We start from the raw sequence: 24,583 nt of genomic DNA on the forward strand, positions 1-24,583 counted from the left end.
AAGTTACCTATGATACAATAATCTTAGTGCATTAGAATATGCTCATCTTAAAATTTAAGTTGTTGTAATATCAAAGTAGGCAAAACAAATATTTAAGATATTTTAATAAAATATCAATTTTGTCTTCTTAGATTTTGATTATGTTTGACGTTTTAGTTCACTCCTTTATACAATTGATTTTTAAAATTCATCTTTGTTATTTAGCATGAGGGCAAACAAATTAACACAAAACAAAAGATATATTTTTATAAATATTTATAACTTTGCCATGCTTGTATACAATCATGAAAACATCATATTATGACTCAAATTATCATGATATACTTGATATTTATTGAAAAGTTTTGTGCTTTTGATATAAATTAATAAACAAAGGTCTTGAGCAAGTCAAATTGACAATAATTTCATTCACATTTCGATATTTTTAACTTGTACGAAGAGGATCATCAATTGGGTTCATTGAGAAGGTGAACTAGATATTATTCAAATCATAAATTCTAAGAGTTAGAATTTTTACACCATGTTTAGATTTTCTGAAATTATAAGAATAAAAAATTGATCGTCAAAAAAATTAAGTTTGTTCTATTTTCAAATAAGATTTTGAATTTAGCACCATGCCTAGTATACTTGGTCCCAAAAAGAGCATAAAGTATTAAATGACTAAACGTGACTTGTTTCTAATTTTATATTTTTTTCTAATATTTTTTATAGTAACATGTTTTCCTTTTTAAGTGATTCTCTTACATCCTTACTATTAATAGACTCTTCTAAGCAATGTTTTAGTTTTTTATTCATGACAAGTAATAGTTTATATTTTTTAAAGCATACAATTATAATTAGTTTGAAAATAACTCATTTTTAAGTTCAAGATTAGATGATTCTAAATTTTTCACATTTAGTGCAAGATGTATAAGATGTTGACATATAGTTGTCATACTTATTTTTTAATGTATCAAATTCGAGTAAGACATTATCCCATTTTAGTAAACTATATTTTTTTATCAATCTTTTAAGTTCATTGTATAAATAATCAAATGAAGTTATTCATTATGTGATAAAGAAGTTTCAGGAGAGTCAAATATCTTATCATTGAAAGTTATTGAAGCATAATTTATCACTTCTTTTTTATTGATTTGCTCTTCCTGACTTAGTTGATTCATCTTATGTTACTTTAAGTGCTTTCTTTTTTTTTTAAGTTGATGATTTTCTTTTTAATTATGGATAATTATTTTTTAAGTGTCCCAAATTTTTGTACTCATAGCATAAATTGTATCTTTCTTAGGTTCACTTTTATTCTTACATTCTCTTCTTACTAGATTTGTCTTGTTTCTTTTATAAACTTTTTTGAATCTTTTTATAAGAAGTATCATGTCATCATCATCATTTGAGCTTTCACTCGATTAATCTTCTTTAGATTTAAGAGTAATATCATTCTCTTTTTTTAAAAGGTTTTCCTCTTCTTCATCATATGCTTTATATATCATTTTATAGGTTATTAAATATCCTTTGAGTTCTTCAAGAGGAAGGTTATTTAAGTCACCAACAGCTTTTAATTTATTGACAAATCTATAAAATGAGTGTATATGTCACCAATAGATTCGATTAGCTTCATTTAAATAATTTATAACTATAAACCAAAAAATTGATTTTAGATTTTTTCACTCTACTTGTGTCTTCGTGAGTGACTTCAAGTGTGTGCCATATATAGAAAATCCTCATTCATCACCTAAAGCCCTGGTTGTAGTAGTACTACCTAGGTCGCAGTGGTACCATCTAAAATTTAAATATTACGATGGTATGACCATTGGAGTTTAGATTTATAGGTCATGTTAAAAGTTATAGTGGTAGTACTAGCCTATGTACTACTTGTACCCTAAAATCATAGAGATTTAAATTTTTGACTTTAGTTTTGAAGTCTTTTAGGGTCAATAAATACCTCACTTAGGCTTATTTGATAGAGCATCTATTCTTAAGGTTACAAAGTATTATAAGCTCCAATTTTGAGCATAGCTTGTCTCCTCCTCTTGAGTTTAGTTATAATACTAAGTTATAGGAGATGAGAGATAATTAAAAAAAAATTAAGTGTTAAAGTTCTCTCCTAACTTTTAAAAAGGAGAAAGCTATAAAGTAGCATTGATCTCATCCGTTAGAAGCAAGATCATTAGTGAGAGCTGATAACCGGAAAAGAAATCAAGAGTGGGCATTGGTCAAGATGACCGAACCACTATAAAATTGGCTTACCTCTCTTTACTCATCTTTTACTTGTGACTTATTATTATTATCTTTACTCATAACTTTTACTCTCACTTAATACTCAATCAAGCGAGTTTTCAAAATGTGTTATTTTCTCGATTGAATTCTGAAATATTTAAAATTAATATAGTACTAATTCATCCCTCACTTAGTGCCATTAAGATCCTAATAAAGTTAAGTTATTATTGAGCAATAAAAAGATATTTTGATCATAAGAGATGAAAATAATTTCAAATCATTTTTCTTATTCTAGCAAACAGAATTCTATTGGTTTAATTTTGGATTCTCTGATATATCTTTATTCTAGCCACCCAAAGGAAATGGCATAATAATATCAAATAAGTCCTTACATTTATACGTGGCCATAAAGGATTCAAGGTCTCATGTATAGTTTTGGAATAACGATGAGAATAGTAATGCTATTATCGACTATAATTATCTAATAGTTCAAGTGCAATTGATATAATTGAAGCACAATCTAAATATAGCTTTTTTGGGTAAATACTATCACGTTTCTTTTCTAGTTAAATGTGAGAGATTACCCTTTGATTTACGAGAAGGAATTAGTAGTAGGTTATCAAACCGAATATTCATGTATCAAATTTTATTTATTTTATCTTACTTCTTACCTAATATTTTAGTTTATTCATTATTTATGACAGTTCTTTGCTTTGATATAATTGAAGCACAATCCAAATATAGATTTTTTGGGTAAATATTATCACGTCACCTATAGGATTAATAGTTTTCATAATTTCTTTTCTAGTTAAATGTGAGAGATTACCCTTTGATTTACGAGGAGGAATTAGTAGTAGGTTATCAAACCAAATATTCATGTATCAAATTTTATTTATTTTATCTTACTTCTTACCTAATTTTTTAGTTTCTTCATTATTTATGACAGTTCTTTGCTTTGGTGGGTGAAATTTATCTATTCTGTATATATTGAGCTTTTTCGGAATCAAAAAAGATAATTGAGGTCTTTGGAATGACAATTGGTATCTTTATTACATTAGCTAAAATTTATTTGTCAACTATGATGAGAATAGACTTAGCTATTAAATCTTGGATGAAATTTTCTTTACATATTTCTATTTCTTAGGGTATTCTATTACAACTTCTTCTCAAACTTATTCCACTATAAATGACAAAATCCAATAATGATATTCTAAATTCATAATCACTTTTAAAAAAACATCAATTTATTCATAGATATCTACAATATATTTCCCATCGTGACTAAGTTCATGAATTATGGTCAACAAACAATATGAGCTATAAGGTACGTTGATCAAAGTTTCATAATTATCTTATCCCACACAAACTGTTTATTATTCAATATTCTTATGAGAAATCAATCACGTTAGAGCATTTTTGTTGTCAAATTAAATTTGAATTTGATAAATTGCATTACTTGCGAAGTATGTGTTCGTGTATGCCCAATAAATCTATCTGTTGTTGATTGAAGATTGGAAAGAGATATGAAAAAGAAATAATTAATTAATTATAGTATGGTTTTGTAGTGACTGCATCGAGTGTTGTCCAATAAAATGTTTATAAATGATCGAAGAATATAAACTTTCTACTTATGATCACGATTGTGTTATAATCAAATTACTTTAGATTGGTTACCCTTCACTGTGAGGTCACACAATTCAAACAGTTTCGAATTTGACTTAAATCAAAACAGATAAAGATGAACCCTTTGATTCAAGAACGATTACCAATTAAGAAGATTTTGTATTGATAGCTAAATTTGACAAATTCAGCATATTAACTAACTGAATTAATAAAAAAATAATCATTTAAATTTTAAAAACTAAAAAATATATATTATATTTTTGTCCATCAGTCACCATAGTCAATGTTTCATGAAGTTTGTCTTGATTTGGTTTAATCAAATTTAGATCCGGTTAGGCTGTTATTGAAAAGGACCAAAAATAGTATAAATAGATCTAAGCTTAGATTTTTTAAACCAAACACTCATAATACGTTTCAAACCAATTAACAAGTCAACATATTACAAAAAATTTCATGGAAGCATCAAAAAATTATGAAATTTAACTGAATTTAGAAAAATTCAGCCTATTAACAAGCTGAATTAATTAGTGATCATTTAATTTTTAAAATTAAATATTATTATAATTTTATCCATTTGGGAACATTTCTAAAGTTTCCATAAACTTTGGCCTCGCTTTGACCAAACTCAATTAACTTTTGAAAAGGGATTAAAAAAATAATATAACTAGGTCTAAACATGGGTATTTTTGAATCAAACTTTCAAACTATCTTTAAAATCAATTAACAAGTTCAAATGTTACAATAGATTTCATAAAAGCATCAAAATTTGTGAAACTTAGTAGAATTTAAAAAATTCTGTTAGGACCGAAAATAACACTAAGAGGGGGGAGGGGGGGGGCGTGAATTTGTGTTTTCGTAAAAACATGTTTAACTTAAAAACATTCATAAGTATAGTAAGTAAATCAGTTTGTAATGAAATGAAAAGCATAAACAAAAATACAAACCGAGTTTATAGTAGTTCGGTCATCGCCACTTATATCCACTCCTGATTCCTCTTCCGTCAAGGCCATCGACGTTCACTACCGATCTTTTTTTAACGAGCAAAGATCAACTACCCTCTTACAACTCTTTCTCTTTTTCATAGGCTTAGGAGAGAATCTTTACACCTCTCTTTTATACTAAGACTGACCTCACTCTTCTCTTTAGAAGAACTTTTAAACCTATGAGGAAGAGACTCTAAAGTTTTGAGAGATTACAACTCTTTATTCATAAGGATTTTTCCCCCCTTCTTACTCTTTTTCTTTCTTTCCTAAGCAGAAATAACTAGGGTATTTATAGACCCCAAATGATTTTAAAAAATAGAGTCAAATTTTAAATCCTTTGGATTTCGGGATACTAGCGGTACCACGGCTTGTGCTTAGCAGTACCATCGCCTGACACTAGCGGTACCACCGACGCGACGAGTCTTCTGGAAGAAGTACATTTTATACTTTTTCAACTCACAAGCGGTTCCATCGCCTATCTAGTAGTGCCACCACATGACCCAACTTTTTGATCACTGAATGGGCCTCCCGATGAGCCCATATCAGCCCTGAGTTAGGCCCAATGGACCCCTAATTGAGTTAGCTTGGTTACACTTGAAACTAACTCAATTAGACCTAAACTACTTTGATCTAGACATAACCAATTACAAACATGAATCTTATGTTGTCCGGCATGTCATTGGTTCATCCGGTACTTCGTCCGATCCTTCGACACTTCGTCGATCCTTCGGCACATCATCCTCTCCTTCGGCGTATTGCTCAATCCATCGGCATATTGACCTATCGCAATATCTGATCTTCTTGGCGCAATGTCCGATTCTTCTAGCTCGATGTCCGAACTCATGGCACGAAGTCCTTCCAGCACGTCGACCAGTCCTCCGACCCGATGTTCAATCTTCTAACATGTTCCACTCCGGCCCAACGTATGATTCCTCCTACTTCAATCGATTTGTCTTTCCATGATCGAAGTTAGTCCTGCATCACTCAAATGCTGATTAGATCATAACTTACTCAATTGATTTTAACATCAAAATTGAAGATTCAACAAATTCAATATATTAATAAACTGAATTAATCAAAAACTTATCATTTAAATTATCAAAATAAAAAAAATATATATGTCTATCTTGGACCATTATCAAGTTTGACCTTATTTTGACCATGTTTAGACCTAGTTACACTATTTTTTAAAAGGGACCAAAATAGTATAATTGGGTCTAAACCTAGGTAGCCAATCTTTCATAAATCTTTCAAACCAATTAACAACTCCAAATGCTACAAAAGATTTTATGGAAGCATCAAAATTTGTTTATCTGAATTTTAAAAAAATAGCCTATTAACAAGCTGAATAAACCAGAAAATGGTCATCTAAATTCTTAAAATTAGAAAATACTATATTTTTGTCCATATCGGACCATTGCTAAAGTTTCCATGAAATCTGGCCCCGTTTTTATTAGGTCTAAATATTGATGTTTTTGAATCAAAATTTCATAACATCTTTCCTACCAATTAGCAAGGTTCAAATGTTATCAAATAATGCATAGAAGCATCAAATTTTATGAAATTTAATTGAATTTTAAAAAAAAATCAAACTGTTCACAAGCTAAATTAATTAAAAACTTATCAATTATATTCTTAAAAATAAAAAATATTATATTTTTTTGTTCATCTGGGGCTATTGTCAAAGATTCCATGATGTCTGACCTTATTTTGACCAATTTAATAGTTTGGTTTAATATAATGAATTTGAAAATGGGGAGAGAGAGAGAGAGAGAGAGAGGATAATTTTTAAAAAGAAAAAGATAAAAAGTGATTGATGATTACTTTTACCATTTTAAAATTCAATGCTTTCTCTGAAAATTTTTGAAACATGAGGTGCTAACCGAGAATTTCTTAATCCAAGAAACTTTTTTAAAAAATTTCCCCAAGTTTCAAAGTACTCGTATACTGATTAATACTCACACCGTACTGGAAATTGATAATTGGGCATATCATTATATTCTTTTAGTGATATCCGATTTTAAATCCCTATACCACTTAGTATCTTGATATCGTACGGATCTAGTACGTTAATAAAATCTTAATTATTTCCACCTTTTGCATACCATGACTAAAAAGAACATTACACTTAATTCAGATCGCAGTAGCTAAAGGCACTTTTGAAACTTAAATGATTCAATTTACTAGTGGTTATTCAAACATCACATCATCTTCTGCAGATAGGTAAGTGTGAAGAATTGGACTTACTAGCAACATAAAGCTGACATACTAGTAATAAAAATTTAGCTCACGAAAGAGTGTTATTATGTCCAGGCTAAATATCAAGTTTTAGTTAATCCTCCTCCCCTGCTAAACAAAATTGACAAAGGGCAAAAGAAGGAAAAGAGAAAAAGCTGCTAAATTCACTGGTTTCTTCTGGCACAAGTAATTAGCACTTGCAATAATAGACCAAGTCTTCAAAGCTTGTAGCCTAAAAGGTACATCAGTAGTGATTCAAAAAACAGAAAAAACTAAAAAAAAATGTTTCTCTAAATCTTGTAGTAAATTCCAATTGAAAAAGATGGTAAGAAACCCCCAACACCGGTGAATGATACCCCGTTTTTTCCATGTACATGAAACAAATCAATGCAGTATAACCAAGGAACACGGAGAGAAGAAAAATTATTAACACAAAGTCATCAAACACTTCCATCATAAATCCAAAGCTTTAGTTGTCTGTCGCTGTGCATGAATACAGTTTCCGGGGGATGAGATTCATATAGAACTCTAATCAGACTGTACAAAAGAAGTTAAAATGATTTATATGTACACTGTTCCAGAGCTTCCTGCATGATGGTTAGAAGAGCCAAGGGAACAACAAAATTAATTACGGAGTGTACAACATACTCTACTCTCTTTGATCAGACGAATTTTAATGGCTGGAGCAAAACATCTTGGATCAGCTCATCTTGTAAGCCCAACCATGTTCATCTAGAAATGCTTGAACAGCTTCTTTGATAGCAAGGTTTGGTGCCAACTGGTGTGGATCAAGTGGCTCCCTTGTTACCGGATCAAACTTCCCCACCTAATTTTAAAGATTGATGGTCAGAGTTAGAAGAAAGTTTCTAAACAACAGGATATTTTGTATCATTATATACTTCTTTCTATGCAACGATCACATGCCCCTTTTCCTTCTCCGGATATCCAATGTTTTTTCTTTTTTTTCAGAGAACAAGTAATACTCGTAGTTGTATACATACAAGTCCTAAGTCAAAACATTAAAATAAATAGAAGAATTTGATGACTCTCATTGTCATCATCTCCAAATTCCTAGAAAATTTACAAAGAAGATTAGACAGGCAAAAGGATCTGCAAGTATGCAACAATAGATACAAAGGATAATACTAAATTTTGACATAGGATTAAAATCACCAATTTGAAATGTGATCTAAAGCACAGTAAATCAGAAAAGTAAAACAAAAGTAACTTTAGCATCACAACCACATAAATTGCTTATGGTCCTTCAGTTGCCTCTAGGAAATCAACTGCTACATTATTGTAAAGCCAAACTTTAGTTTATTATTTTATGTCCTATATGGTACAAAACATGGACACAACCGTGAAACAAGCATGACCAGTGTATGAACTCGTACGTGCTGTTAATGGACTTAGCTGATTTTGCTTAAGCCATACAGCAGCACCCTTACGTGTCTGCCGACAAACTTTTAATCTGTCATGCTGCATGGTCCCTCGCTAAACAACCCGTTCCACCTTGCATGGTCTCATCCTTTACCAAGTGTCTTGCTTGCCTTGAGCACCATCAAGTATGGTTGCCAACGTTGAGCCGTAGCACAAACTCAGCCATCCCAACCTTTGTGCGCTACGCATTCTTCCCGGCTTGCTTGTCCTCGTGATGCCTCTTGCGCGAAGGATTGGCTATTCCTCTGAATGTCAATCTTAGATGTCCGCTCCTGTGAGCGACTCTTTTTCCCTACATCTCCATGCGTGTTTTCCCCCAAACGGTTGTTCGTGCTAGCTGCCCTCAACGCAGCCCCGCTAGGTCCCCCACGTTTGCATGTCAAGTGTTTCTATGAGTGCTTGTCCCACTCTGATACCATATGTCACACATTTAGCTGGTTTTGTCTAAGTCGTACAGCACCCTTGCATGTCCGTCCGCAAAGGTCAGCCTCCCCGAAACCTCTTATGGTCCCTTAGGGCCTACAAAAGAGAAAACGAGTTAGAGAAAGCGTCTCACTCAAGATCTACAAGCAATCATTTCAGTAAACACTTCATAGCTAATGCAAATTACAAACAGACTTTACAAGCTCTGAACGGTCGCACAACAAAGGATCCAAAATAGTCCACTACAGACCGAAATCCTCACAAGTGCCCACACGACACAACATTTGTTTGCAAGCCTAGGACGACCACCAAAACCAAAGAAAATGGGGCTGCTAAACCTACTGCCAACCTTTTATATGTTGTGCAAAAGCATAAACAAAACCGAAAGACACTGATATACATAAGCATTACATTGAACACCCCGTTTACAAGTTTTTCCGTGACAACATGTCATTGCTTACACTTTTAAAGCACTCGAAGTGTTGCACTCCTTATACTAAGTTATTATGATTCACCTTCTTGTTGCTATCGAACTTTTGAAATAAAAGATGTATTACCTAAAAAGAGCAAAATTTTGCACCAAGTAAAGCAAGTCCCTAACTGGTTATCTCTTTAGGATTGTACAACTTCCATCGTTTTCGTAACCTATACTGAGCAAAAAAGGGTACAACATCGCATGTTACTTATTTCGTTCCTAGTCGAGCACCATCACATTGACCTAAAATCTCCCACTTTCAATTATCTTGATGAGAAGCCCTTCAATACCAAGTCTTATGAATTTCCCTAACCACTACACTTTTACCTTGTCTTAGTACTTGGAGTCTTCCATTGCATTTTCCACTGTCTCAATATTCCCTTTTTACGATCATGCGCTCTCCTTCCATGAGAGGAAGGGGTCAGTGGCACTATGGAAGTCTCGCCTCTATGATACCATAGTGCTTCCTCATGCCCATGACCCTAGCATCCATATTCCTTCTCTTCATGATCGGCAGATCCACCACTACAGCATTTTGGTACTCCATTTGAATCTACATTCATTCTAATCGATGCTTGATGTTGGGTGGCCAAGTCCCTTTGGAATCATCATCATTTTCTAGCTCCTTTTAACCATATGATTTAACACCTCTGTGTTTCCCAATCAATTCTCCCCTGGTCGATAGAAAGACTAACTACAACTTTGGTAACCATATGATTACACATAGCCTCCACCATCATGTTGTAGGGCTCACAACGATTCTTCTCTTCTCTGCATCTTTGGTAATAATATTCTCTCGCTCGACCTTGTCCACTAACTGCACTGGGCTCCCTTTAGTAAATATAAGCTCTCGAGAAGTCCATCATCCAATAGCTCTAATCATGCCTCCATATGATCAAGTCCCTCATGGAACTTACTAATGCTTACACTTGGAAGGTCCGCCTCTATGGTACAATGCCCCTATCTATTGATTTCCCAAGCATTCATCCGATGCAAATTCGATGCTCATATGGAAGACGCGCCTCTATAGTACCATGACATTCACTCCTTAAATCTATAGTCCTTCTTGTTAGGTTACTCGTCAAAATAGAGTTCTCAGTAGCTCCAACCGTCCTTCCAGATCATTAAGTCACTTAATCCCTCATAGGAATTCTTGATTTATCGCATTGCCTCGAATTGTTCCACCATGATCTGCTGCATCGCATCGTCTCATAGTGACGTCTTTATTGCCCTTTAAGCTTGGTGTGGTGAACTTGGACTACGATCTCTCCTTGTGCGGCCTCAACCAACACACAATATGGCCTCCGTCACTTTTAATTATGTTCACTCCTTTGACAACCGACCTTCATCCACTTGAACTCGGGTCACTCATGAATTAAGTATAGCTTTAGGTTTGTCCATCTATCACCCAACAGCTCTTAAAGTCCCCTGACTTTATTGAAATTTAGTATACCATAGCTAGGATCCTAAGCCTCAGCCCGTAGCACAATCTTCATTATACACAACTTTCTTTACAACTTGAATAGCAGCACTTCGACATATTCTCCAAGAGCACCCTATTATGGACTTAGCTGAAATTGTCTAGGTCATGAGGCACCCTTGCGATATTCATCCTCAATGGGATAAGTCTAGAAGCAACCACATACAAGTCCCGAAGGACCTGCAAGTGAGAAAGTTGATTCGATTTTAGAAAATGAGTGGTGGACGAGTCTCGACGTCTCACATAAACGTGCAACAAACAAGCAATTCAACAAACACTTAAAGAGCAAAGAACAACAAGGACTTTGGAAGGGAAAAAGGCAATCGCAAGACCATAAATGGCCACTCAATTGGGTGTTAGGGTGTTAGGCAAGTCTACGCACACTTTGCATATAAACTAGTAATCCAAAAAGGGCCCAACACAACACCAAAGCCCCATCTAGCCCTATGCCACCTGAGGGGTTCTAAGGGGCTGATACTAGCTGACATTTTGCACCACGCTATAGGCTTGAGAAGTCAAACTACGACATGCAAAAACGAGGTTGTTTTGGTCCAATTTTGCCCTATACGGTGAGCAATCCTTGAGCAGCCTTGCGAACTATCTATGCTTTCAAAAACCAAGGAAAACACACAAAAATAGGCAAAACATAATGCCAAATAAATATATAAGCAAACATAAGCGATGAATAGTCCATTGACGAAGAAGTTGCCCCCTCCATGTCCTCTTGCCCCCTATTGAGACTTTACTGCTACAAGTTGAGTTGATCCCTAACCTTAATCTTTCCTAAATTTATTGCTGAGATAAGGTGCATGTGCACTGAAGCCCCCTTCGACTTTTGCATCATGTTAGATTAGTCTAGCCCATCAAATGAGGAAACTAAGGAACAACATGATTCTACACCATGTCCTCGACCTTTGTCCAATGAATGCTCCACGAGATTGGTGCTTCCGCTCCATGTTCAATATTCAACATCAACTCCCTTCATCCCTAAATCATCGAGTCTCACCCAAGTTGCTCCGCTCCTCAATTCGCATTGAGATCACAATGTTCATTGAGACCATAGTTCCATGAGCAAATCCTTCGTCGAGCTTGATGTTCTCATTGTTGAATCTCGGATTTTGATGATGAAGTCAATTGTCATTTGTTATCTAATCTATATGTTGAGATAAGTGTGCAGGATTAACTACGATGAAAGTAAGACATGCAGCAGGAGTTGCGCCGGAGTCAAGACAATGATCACGTTGGGAGTTCGAGAGTTCGACGGAAGTTCGGACAATCGTCGAAGGTTCTGCGGGAACAAATCCGAAAAGTCCATGAGCTTGCCAAAGAAGCTCGTCGGAACTCGCCAAGTGGATCGTCGCAAGTCCAGGAGTTTGCCGGAAGTCCGCAGGAACATCACCGAGGGTTCATCGGATGATCGACGGAAGTTCGCCGGAAGCTCGCCAGAAGAAGCGAATGATGCACCGGAGCAAGTTGCAGTAAATGTCTTAGGGAATATCGTAGTTAGCACACTGATTAAGTTGGAAATGGGAGGTGATCTCATTAACTTAATCTTGGGGCAATTGGGCCCCTGAAAAACCCAAATTGGGCCGAATGGATCAACCCATTCGGACCCTGATTTCTGCCAGGCGGTTGAACCGCCCAAGGCAGGAGGTTGCACTGCCTGGGCTCAGCCTCCGAGTGAGACTGGGAGGTGCAACCGCTCCAGCCAAGCGGTGGCACCGCCTGGGCTCAGTCTCCGAGCGAGACTGGGAGGTACAACCGCTCCAGCCAGGCGGTGGCACCGCCTGGGCTCAGTCTCCGAGCGAGACTGGGCGGTGCAACCTCCCCTGACAGGAGGTGGCACCGCCTGAGCTCGGTCTTCGAGCTCTGCCAGGAGGTGCAACCGCCTCAGTCAAGCGGTGGCACCGCCTGAGCTCGGTCTTCGAGCTCTGGCAGGAGGTGCAACCGCCCTTGACAGGAGGTAGCACCGCCCAGAGGCTCAGTCTTCGAGCTCTGCCAGGCGGTGCAACCGCCTCAGTCAGGAGGTGCAACCGCCTGATCCCGGAATTCCGGGAATTGATAGTTTTGACCTCCAAATTTGAACTGGGTTGGAGCCTATAAATACCCCACCCATTCAGCACTGAAAGGGCATGAACTCACACCGAAATCCTGATCTTGTTCTATGATTTTTAGAGCTCAAAATTGTTGTAAAGGCCAAAAGTTCTTCTCCCTCTTTTCTTCCAAGTTCTGAGCTGTAAAGAGAGGAGAGAAAATTCTGTAAGGGTTGTCTCCTAAGCCCGTCAAAAGGAGTGAAACTGTAAAAGGGTGGTTGGCTTTCGCCTATTGAAGGAAGGCCTCTAGTTGACGTCGGTGACCTCGTCGGTGGAGGAAGCCAAAAGTGGAGTAGGTCAAGATTGACCGAACCACTCTAAATCTCGGTTTGCATTTACTTTGAGCATATTATCTTTACTGCAAACCTCCTCAAAAGCTTACTGCTTTCTGCGCATATACGATCGGGTTTCAAGCTTTGCACTTTCCGAATCGGCGTTTAGACGTAAATCAGTTTTTTCGTACGATCAACATATTTCAGTTTGCGTTTACGTTTTGATTTCTATCATAACTGCAAACTGCCTTTATATCCTTGCTTAAACTGCATCTCGCTTAATCAAGTGATTTACGAATCATCATTTAGACGTAAATCAGTTTCTTCGTACGAATATCATATTTCAGTTTGCGCCTGCTATCTGATTTGAATCATAACTGCAAACTGCATTTATATCATTACTGCATTTCGCTTAATCAAAAGTTAAAGTGATTTACGAATCGGCTTTCTTACCGAAATTACTTTTATCGAACGAACGCAGTTTTTTAATCGTAAAAGGTTTTCCGCTGCACTAATTCACCCCCCCCTCTTAGTGCTCTTGATCCTAACACTCACTGACTCCAAGTGTCTTTATCTTTGATGTTGCCTTCGGTTGCTCCCCCAGCTGATCTCGTAATACATCCACCAATGTATTACCCCATATGCGATCTTGTGATAACTCCTCACCACTTACTCAATTCTTAGCCCCCTTCGAGCTTTATAGAGCTTTCACCTTGAGGTACCTCCCTCAGAACATGCGATATTGTTGCACATGAATCCTCCACTAAAAACCCAAGAAACATTCGTTGGATACTTGTCTTGTTGAAGCAACTTTCATCTTGGTATACTTCTCCTGAAAGTTTCGAAGACCATTATCTCCTAAGAATACTTCGTCTTTCCAAGACACAATAGAGTACTATTTCGTCACTATGAAAATGCACATACTAAATTGTAACTCTTCACCAATGTAGGGTGCATTTGAGAACACATTTAAAATGTACATTGAGGGCCTAATGCATATTTCAAATATGACTTAGTGATTAATATTTTTTTTTCAAATTACATTTAGACTTTATGCTGCATTGCAAATGCTCACATTTAGCCTTTTGCGGGAAGCTAATATAATTTTTCAAGTACGCAAAATACCTTATAACATTATCTAAAATCATAGGATTGTCAACATGATTCAATGAGAAACCAACATGATTTATCTTCTATAGGGTGAAATTTTATTTATTTATTATATTCATTTATATGATTATAATTTTTATTTATTATATATTAGGCCATACGTTTTTTGTAAGATTATATACATTCATTTATTTATTTTATTTATTTACTTATTAATTTAATAAAAATATGTATTTGTTTTTGAATAAATATTAAAAATATTAGAAGGGTAGATTTGTCACATAATATTCAATAGACTTTTGAAATATAATTTTACCTAAATAACACTTACATCAATGCATTTTTAAAATATAGTTTTCACCTATTTTTATCAAACAATCAAGGTATTCTATAATTGCATATTCACTCAAGCTTTTTCTCCAAATGCATACTAAAAATACAAATGTGTTCCCAAATACAATTGTCGTCTACCAATGTACCCAACAAGGCCTAGCAATATAATGAAGTCCCTACACAGATTAAAGTCATCCTTTTCCCTCCTATCGAAGAAAAAATTTCAATGCTCCATGACATCGAATTTCATTCACCTTGGGATAATCATGGACACCTCCCATTCATACACAAGTCATTACTTTAGCATCGAATTCCTCAAGTTGGCAATTCCGCTCGCTCTCCGCGAGCTTTACATAAATTCTTTCAATCATCACGCAATCAATCCCAGCTTGCATGGTCTCATCTTTTGTCAAACACTCTTGCTCGCATTGAGCACCATCAAGTTAGGTTTATGATGACAAACTATAGCTAAAACTAAGCCATCCCAACCTTTTTGCACTGCATGTTCTTCCAAGTTCACTTATCCTTATAGTGCCACTCGTACGAAGGGTTGGCTATTCCTATGAATGTCAATCTCTGATACTCGCTCCACTGAGCAACTCCTTTCTCTGTCTTTACACCTATTTCTATGACTTATTTAGTTTTCCTCAAACGATCGGATGTGTAGACCACTCTTTATACAGCTTCGCTAGGTCCCCACATTGTATCATAAGTGTTTCTTGGTGTGCTTGTCTCATCTGATACCATACTTTGTTTGCCAAGTCATGTGACACCCTTGCATATTCATTTGTAAAGATACAACCCTGTAACCTCGGAAAGCCCCTAAGAACCCTACAAAAGAGAAAACAAGTTACAAAACAAGCGAACGTACAAGCATACTACCGCCACTACTCCGCCGAAGCCTAAACTCAGGATCCCACAAGCAGACATTAATGTAAACACTTAATAGGCACTGAAAGGTCTAAACTATCGAACGACGAAAGGTCCAAGTCATTCTGCCATATGCAAGTCCTAGCGCACAAGTGTCATGCAATATTACTACGGAACCAAACGACGAACCAACCCAAGGCACTACTCGAGAGCCCCATCCAGTCATATGCCACCTAGGGTTCTAAGGGTCTGAGATGGCTGATGTTTTGGGCCACTCTCCTCTCATGGAAATCCTTATAAGTTGCAGGCTAGAGGTTTCGTTTTTGGGCAATTTTGCCTCCACACAATGATCACACACAAGCTACACATACTAGAAAGAGCCACAAAACCCAACCAAAATAGGGTTGCCAAGCCTATTACGAGCCCCTTGTGTGTCCGTCCGTAAAGGTCAGCCTCCCTGAAACCTCCTATCGTCCCTTAGGACTTACAAAAGAGAAAATAGGTTAGAGAAAGCGTCTCACTCAGGATCCACAAGTAATAATTTTCGTAAACACTTCATAGTCAATCCAAATTACAAATAGACTTCACAAGCTCTGAACGATCACACAACAAAGGGTCCAAAATGGTCCACTACAGACCGAAATCTTCCACAAGTGTCCACATGACACAACCTTTATTTACAAGCTGAAAACGGCCACCAACCCAACTAAATGGGGCTGTTAAGCCTTCGATCGTCCCTCTACATGTTGTGCAAAGCATGAACAAACCAAAAGACATAGACATACATAAGCATTACATCGAACACCCCGTTTACAATTTTGTCTGTGACTTTCTCCCCCACTTATTCCTTCAACGTCCTCGTTGAAGCCTTTGTCGACGTTGCAACTCGTCGCCTTTGTAGAGTCTTCAATCTACTGCTCCAACTGCAATGCGTCTCTTGGCTCCCAACTGCTCTCCACTACTGTTGTTGAGTAGTCAAACTTTTAATCTGTCATGCTGCTTCAACTTACCAATGACTCTGACTCTAGTGCGAGGTTGGCTGAGTTGTGTTGATAACTGTTGGTTCCTGCGGATCCTTCGGATAAAGGAAAAGACAATTCTTAATATGCGCCAGTCTCTCAAATGCCTCATACCGCTTGAATTGGATGGATGTCTGTTGGAGCTTTAACGAGCATCGCCTCACAAACTTTTGAAGTTTTTGGGTCCTTCCTCCATAAAATTTGCCCATCGACTCTTCTTTCACGTAGTTGTCACTTTCAAGTAGGTTTGCATCACTTCCGCTTTCGATTGGTATTCTGTTAGGAAATGAAGCGGACAATCTACTTTCAATAGTATCGATCAACATTGGTGAGGATTTGACAACTATTATCTTCCATTAGATTTCTTAGAAAGGTCTATGAACCTGTGCAGAGCTCCTCTGCTGGATATATAAGAGAATTGTGGCACTCGGTTTCGCCCATTCTCTTAAGAGTTGATAAGGCAATGGTTATTCAACTTCGCCTGCCTCCTCGAGGGTTGTATTTCATGCATCGAGCTGGTTACTAGCCTTCGCCTGCTCTTTGCTCACACTTCTGAAGCACTCGAAGTGTTTGTACTCCTTGCGTTGAGTTAACTACTGTGATTCACCTTCTCAATGCCATCGAACTTTTGGAATGCAGGAAGTTTTCACCTCAACTTAGAGCAAGTCTCTAGTAGTTTTGGTCGCCTTTTAGATTGTACTGTCTTCTCCATCATCTTTATCGCCTACTCCTTTGAGTCGCAAAGGTCCAACACCGCATACTGTCTATTTCGTTCCTTGGTCGTGCACTCTTACATCGACCCGAAGTCCTTCACTTTCGGCTATCTTGATGAGAAGCTCGTTAACACCGGTCTTACGAAGTTTCATAGCCTCTGGCCTTCAGCCTTGTCTCGGTACTTGGAGTTTGCCTCTGCATTCTCCACCTCCTCGACCCCTTTCACAACCAAGCGCTCTCCCCTTATGAGACCAAGGGATCGATGACTTCATAGAAGTCCCGCCTCTGCGGTACTATGGCGTTGTCATGCCCACAGCCCTACTATCCGTCGCCTCGTATCTACGTACCTTTCTTCGCGATCGGTAGATTTGCCTCTATGGCACTGTGGCACTCCTCCAAGTCCACCTTCATTCTAACCGATGCTTGGATTTTTGGGTAGCTAAGTCTCTCTGGACTCATCGTTGCTTCCTCGCCACTTTCGACCCCCTGCATCAACACCTTTGTGTTCTCCAAATAGTTCCCCTTGGTCAATGGAAAGACAGACTGCAACTCTCATGCATGGCCTCCACCATCATGTTGCAAGGTTTGCATTGATTTTGTTCTCCTTAGCTTCCTTGATAGCAACGTTCGCTTACTCGGCCTTATCCTCTGACTTGTCGGGCTCCCTTAAGCGAATATGAGCTCTGAAGCAGTCCAAGTCTCCTGTCGCTCCGATCATACCTCTCCATTATCAAGTCCCCCCCCCCCCCATGAGACTCATTGGTTTTTGGGTAGCTAAGTCTTTCTAGACTCGTCACCGCTTCCTCGCCCTTTTCGATCCCCTGCTTCCACACCTTTGTGTTCTCCGAGCAGTTCCCCTTGGTCGATGGAAAGACATACTACAACTCTCATGCATGGCCTCCGCCATCATGTTACAGGTTTCGCACCGATTCTGTTCTCCTTAGCTTCTTCGGTAGCAACGTTCGCTTACTCGGCCTTGTCCTCTGACTTGTCGGGCTCCCTTAAGCAAATATGAGATCTGGAGCAGTCCAACTCTCCAGCCGCTCTGATCATACCTCTACATGATCAAGTCCCTCTCATGGGACTCACTGGTACTTGCATTCGGTATACGCCCTCGATGGTACACAGTCCCCATATGCTGATGACCAAGGCTTTTATCTAATGCAAAATTCGATGCACGCATGGAAGACTCGCCTCTTCGATACCATGGCATTCACTCCTTGAATCCATAGTCTTTCTTGTCGTCGTGTTGTTCACCGAAGTGGAGCTCCCAGTAATTCTCGATCATACCTTCGTATGATCTAGTCCCTCGCGGGACTAGTTTCATGTGTATCGCATTGCCACGAACTATTCCACCACGATCCACTGCACCATGTCGCCTCCTGGTGACATCTTCATTGCATTCTGATCATTATGGGATGAACTCGGATTGCGATCCTTCCATATGTGGCCTCTGCCAACATATCACAGGGCCTCTTCCACCTTCGATTGTGTTCACTCCACTGGCAATCGACCTTCGTCCACCCGCTCTCGGATCACACCCAAACGAAGCACAGTTTTATGACAGTCCATCGACTAGTATCTCCCGAAGTCCATCGATTTCGTTGAAATTGGTGCACCATTGTCTAGATCCTGGGCCTTTGCCCCCACCAGCACAATCTCCACTGTGCATCGCTTCCTTCATGGCAACTTGAATGGCAGCACTGTGGCATATTCTTCAAGAGTACCCGCCTCCGCATCCTCTTGCCCCGTACCAAAGCCTTATGAACTCAACTTCACCTCCGTAGGTTGAGTCGCCTTAGTTCCTCCGTCAAATGCTTCTCCGAGATAAGGTGCATGTGCCTCGAAGCTCCCTTCGACTTTGGCACCATGCAGGATGAGTCTGCTTCATCAGAATGAGGGACCCATGGAACGACATAATCCCGCTCTTGCCTCCACAAGAATTTATGTCCCGAACCTCTGTCGAAGGAAAGCTTCGTGTCTTCGCTCCATGTTCCATCTTCTATACCAACTCCCTTCATGCGGCTTAGGTCCTTCACCAAGTTACACCCAAGTTGCTCCGCTCCTCGATTTGCATTGAGTTGATGGTGGCCCTCGCACCCACCATTCCACGGGTCAGCCCTTTGTTGTGTCCGATCTCCATATCAGCTCCAAGTGTGCCTTCATTTGTGTTGCCTTGGGTCGCTCCCTCACTTGATATCACAATGCATCCCCCAATGCATTATCTCAAGCGAGATCATGCGATGACTCCTCATCGCTCCCTCGGTCCGTTGAGCTTTGTGGAGCTGTTGTTTTGAGGTACTCCTCCTCAACATGTGTGGTCCGTTGCACATGATCCTCCCTCTAAAGAACCGGGACTAATCCCTCCAAGGTATCTGTCCCATTAGAACAACTTCTCTCTTCGCATCCTTCCCTGTGGAAGTTTCGGAGACCACCATCCCCTTAGACTATTCCGCCCTACTGAACAAACTTTGCATTGTTCTACCTCCACAAACGCACTTGCTAGATTGCGACTCCACATCAATACAGCTCTCGCTGCACCTCTCAAGGTCTAGCAACATGCTGAACTCGCTGCACACTTCAGCCTCCTACGGACGTATCATTCTCATGCCAAAGAGAAAGTTTCAATGCTCTATGGCACATTGTTTCGATTGCCTTGGGATGGCCATGAACATTCCATCGTCCGCATACAAGCCCTTACATGAGTACCGAATTCTTCGAGTTAGCAATTCCCCTCACCTATGTGAGCTTTACACAACTCTTTCGGTCGCTGAACAACTCATTCCACCTTATATAGTCTTATCCTTTACCAAACGCCTCACTTGCCTTGAGCACCATCAAGTATGATTGCCAACGTCAAGCCATAGCTCGAACTCAACCATCCCAACCATTGTGCACTATGCATTCTTCCAAGCTTACTTTTCCTCGTGGTGCCTCTTGCACGAAGGGTTGGTCATTCCTCTGAATGCTAATCTTAGATGCACGCTCCTCTTAGCGATTCTTTTTTCCCACATCTCCATGCATATTTTTCCTCAAACAGTTGCGCATGATGGCTGCCCTCAACGCAGCCCCGCTAAGTCCCCCACGTTTGCATGTCAAGTGTTTCTATGAGTGCTTGTCCCGCTCTTATACCATATGTCACGCACTTAGCTGGTTTTGCCTAAGTTGTACAGCACCCTTGCGTATCCATCCGCAAAGGTAAGCCTCCCCTAAACCTCCTATGGTCCCTTAGAACCTACAAAAGAAAAAACGAGTTAAAGAAAGTATCTCACTCGGATCCACAAACAATCATTTGAGTAAACACTTCATAGTCAATGCAAATTACAAACAGACTTCACAAGCTCTGAACGGTCGCATAACAAAGGGTCCAAAATGGTCCACTACAGACCGAAATCTCCCACAAGTGTCTATATGACACATCCTTTATTTACAAGCCGAAAACGGCCACCAAACCCAACTAAAATGGGATTGTTAAGCCTTCGACCGTCCCTCTACATACTGTACAAAACATGAACAAACCAAAAGACACGGATATACATAAGCATTACATCGAACACCCCGTTTACAATTTTTTCGGTGATACCAAGCCTATTGCGAGCCCCTTATATGCTGCCGAAGGCATGAACAATATGGAAAAGCCTATTGCGAGCCTATTACATCGAACACCTTCGATATGAACAATTCATGACAAAATGACAATTCTTTGAAATATAGAACACAACATAGTATGGACTTGGCAGTTAATGTTACCAACATTCCATGTATTAGTATACTAATGTATAATAGACAATCAACAGAAATCATAATATATGTAACTTAACCAAAAGTCAACTATAGAATCGTATTGCACATATTATATAGGTGTCATACATATGTCAGATATAATAAGTTAGAAGTAATAATCTTTCTTATCAGTATAGGTGATACATATGTCTTAATATATTTCAAAGAATCCCACATATTTCAAGATGTATTTGACAAGTACCAGTCTCTCTCCATGCTACATAGCGCTCCTATATGTGCTACAAATATGTAGTCCACTAGTTCCTAAACCAAAAGAACAAAGTATGTAAGAATTTAAAAACAAGATCTTGAGAATTTTTCTCCCTCGTTTCCTATTTTTTTCCCAACAAGCTGAGATGTAAAAGGTGATGCCGATGAGGGAGATGGACCTAACCTTGAGAAACAAATTTTTCCTCCTAGTAAAAGTGGTGACTAGAGAAAGAAAGAGGAATCTGTCTTCCAACAAGGGGCACATCATGGTGGTGATGGTAATTGTGCTAATGATAGGCAACTAGCAGAAAAAAAGGAAGGCAGGAGCCATCACTTGTATTTTCACACATCCTCCACTTTCCAATTTGAATATTTTTGACTTCATGAGATAAAAGGTTTAGTCCATTTAAAGAAACAATTCTTCAAGAGAAAAAGTGACTCATTTTTTCAAAACTAGATAAAAAGTAGTTTATTGTGTCAATACCCCCAAGAAATATTGGCACAATTAGTAAAGAATGAGATACACTACCTTCTGAAGATGATCAAGAAGCACAGCCCTCTCGTAGGTAATGCCACTTGGAGTGATCACGGGATCCCGGAATATATCAAGTGTAATTTTACAGCATAGGAAATCAGGCACCTGAAACATCACTATGAAGTTACAGTTACCAACTTACCAGTTTTATAAAATGACAAAAGATGCTGTCTAGAAAAGTTAATTTGAAGTCTCACCTCTGTAGGTTGGTCAGCCTGTGCAGCTTTGTTAAATACCTCTTCAAGATGTCCCAACTGTTGCAAGTGTCCATTTGCAATTTCTTCAGAGATATTTTCCACTTGAGAGTCCTCAATTGCATAATAATGTATAAGAGCTCTTTCACATGCTTCCCTGAAACAAGCAAATAGTGGCAAAAAGATTAGGCATAGATGACTCAAAACGTCATAATGAGGATATCAAGAAATGCATCTGTCAACAACTTGCAGATAAGATGTGACCTACTTCAATTTCTGCAGTCTTGATGCCCGCTTGCTAGACGAATCCTCCCATTCCATGTACTTTGCTTTGGCAAGAATCTGCCAGATCTCCTCGACCATGTAGCTCGCAGGATTTGCACCCCTTCCAAGTTCCAGTGCCTACATCAATAAGTTCCTACTGTTAAAATTCTAGTAACTAAAATTCTAGTAAATACTTTTGTATTTACAGCATGAAACTAAAAGTGCTGACAAAATCAAAGATAGACTAGATGCTCGAAGAGTATTTAAAAAGAACACCAAAAGAGACGGAAAGTCTAGCATGTATTTTAAATTCAGACTTGAGCTGGCTAAATGCATCGAAGCTTCTTATTCCCATTTGCCCTTATTCCAACTTATGGTCCTCTATCAACTTCGAAGAGAACAATCTTTTACCATTCAAAAAGTGACCAACCACAAGATTACTTGTTCAAGATATCACCTTGAAGGCTTGAACAATGAATAATCTGCCTAACAACGAATAACAAAGAAAAGTAAGTCATGTGCATGTCCCAAAGTGTTCTTTATTTGATACAAAAGTGTCTCAGATAGAAGTACTACATCGAAATCACTTTCCAAAATTTAAGGTGCAAATATAAAAAAGATCAATAAGGTCTACCCTGCAAAAATCCTACTTTAAAAATGATATCCGAATATGTTATACATCTGCTGTAAACCGAGATTAGCCAAAAAAAAGACAATTTGTGCAGTTTGGTTTAGTGAAGTTCTTTTTTTGTATTTGGAAGTTAAACGAAAAAAATTGTTCAATTCAGTTCGGTCTCAGTCTATTTACAAAACCAAAAGGTACTGAATGCAATGGAATAACAGATCCATATATGTTTAAATATATTATACATTATTTTTCAAGTTTTTTACAGAAACATATCAGGTTATTTTTTTCAATTTGTCCGATACACGTACACTTGAACCTTACCTAGTACATAAGTTGCACGTGCTATGTGATGTCAAGCTCCTCTCATCTCTCACTATCCTCAAGTTGTAAACCCAACTCCTCGCCACCATTATATACTCTCTCTCTCTCTCTCTCTCTCTCTCTCTCTCTCTTTCTCAATTTCCCACTTTCCAAAGCTAGATCGTTCATCTCCCATTGACCAGAAACCCACCTCCTTGATCTCTCTCCCAATTAACCAAGCATCACTGTTGCAGGCCACTCAAAGTGCTTGTTCCACCTAAAACCACTACAGACAATCCTCCAACTGGAATTCCATAATCTGGAACTCCTGCTAAAAGTCACCAAAATGATTAGCATAGGCTAGAAATAATAGCAAGAAAAAAGTAAGGCAGCTAAAATGACCTCTAGGGCATGGAAGCTCGCCACCAAGATGCCTTATGAAGGTTACTTGTCTACTGTGCCTGACTATAGGTGGAACTAGTTCTGCATGAAACCATCTATATAAGTGGAACTACTTCTGCATGAAACCATCTAAATAAATGCCCAAAGTACCCACTGACTAATGTAAACAAAGAACACTAGTTTTTCAACATCAATTAATTATGGAAGAGTGAAGCTAATAATAGCAGTAAACTTGCATGGTAATCTGATCAAGATATGGAAATTTTTGGTTAATGAATTCCCTTTTGGGAGTTGGAGCATAACAGATTTTGTAAATTTTACAATGGCATACAACCTCAATTCTATATTCCATCTCACTGTTATTCAGAAATGTTTTAACACCTATGCTAGTGAAAAGGGCTGAAGACATGTTTGACAAAATCAGCCCAAAGATTTTGTCTTATATGGACTTCAAGGAAAAGCCTTAGTTATATGTGCCTCATGGCTAACTTAATTTATAAAAGTTAAAAATTACATAAAAGACCATTTAATTACATTCCCATATAGGCATTCAGGAGAAATTATTGGAAAACCAAATGGCCTTGGTACTGGGAAATTGATAGGGTTCTTACAATCACAGTTGACAATGTGAACTCTAGTGGCCTTGGTATTCAATTTTAAAGACTTTTAAGCAATGATAAGAAAGTATGCCAAAGAGTGAGGATCTTCACCAAAGCATTCTGCAGACATACAGGTCAACTGTTAAGGAGGATTTGAAAGATTGAGGTTTTATAATAGCAAAAGCCATGTATGCATGGATATTGAAATTAGGTGATACTTTACACACATGATGCTAGAGAGTGTTGTAAAGTTTCAAAGATCATTTGTCAGGTCAGAAGAACATGATACAACACAGATCTGAGATGTGGACAGAAAGGATGAGAGGTTTTCCCAATGAGGACTGGAATTCTGCCTGTGCTGTGTTACCCGTTTAAACATCTCTT

At 38.2% G+C, this 24,583-nt stretch overlaps 1 protein-coding gene across 2 annotated transcripts in view; it reads right to left on the reverse strand.

Moving 5' to 3' along the window:
- Positions 1 to 7,495: 7,495 nt before the first annotated feature.
- The window catches only part of LOC135599128 (E3 ubiquitin-protein ligase CHIP-like), a 35,220-nt gene continuing 18,132 nt past the window's right edge, over positions 7,496 to 24,583 (reverse strand). Inside the window, exons 5-8 of one of the 2 annotated variants that reach the window (XM_065093889.1) lie at positions 22,275 to 22,408; positions 22,010 to 22,163; positions 21,807 to 21,917; positions 7,496 to 7,881 (exon numbers count right to left, since the gene is read on the reverse strand). In XM_065093889.1, the coding sequence (XP_064949961.1) occupies positions 7,756 to 7,881; positions 21,807 to 21,917; positions 22,010 to 22,163; positions 22,275 to 22,408 (525 nt within the window). In that variant the 3' untranslated portion in view covers positions 7,496 to 7,755. Of the gene's footprint in view, positions 7,882 to 8,869; positions 9,015 to 21,806; positions 21,918 to 22,009; positions 22,164 to 22,274; positions 22,409 to 24,583 lie in introns of those variants that run through there. The other variant, XM_065093890.1, reaches the window with a different exon arrangement.

Source organism: Musa acuminata, chromosome BXJ2-1, assembly GCF_036884655.1.
Source record: "Musa acuminata AAA Group cultivar baxijiao chromosome BXJ2-1, Cavendish_Baxijiao_AAA, whole genome shotgun sequence".
Taxonomy (NCBI): Eukaryota; Viridiplantae; Streptophyta; class Magnoliopsida; order Zingiberales; family Musaceae; genus Musa; species Musa acuminata.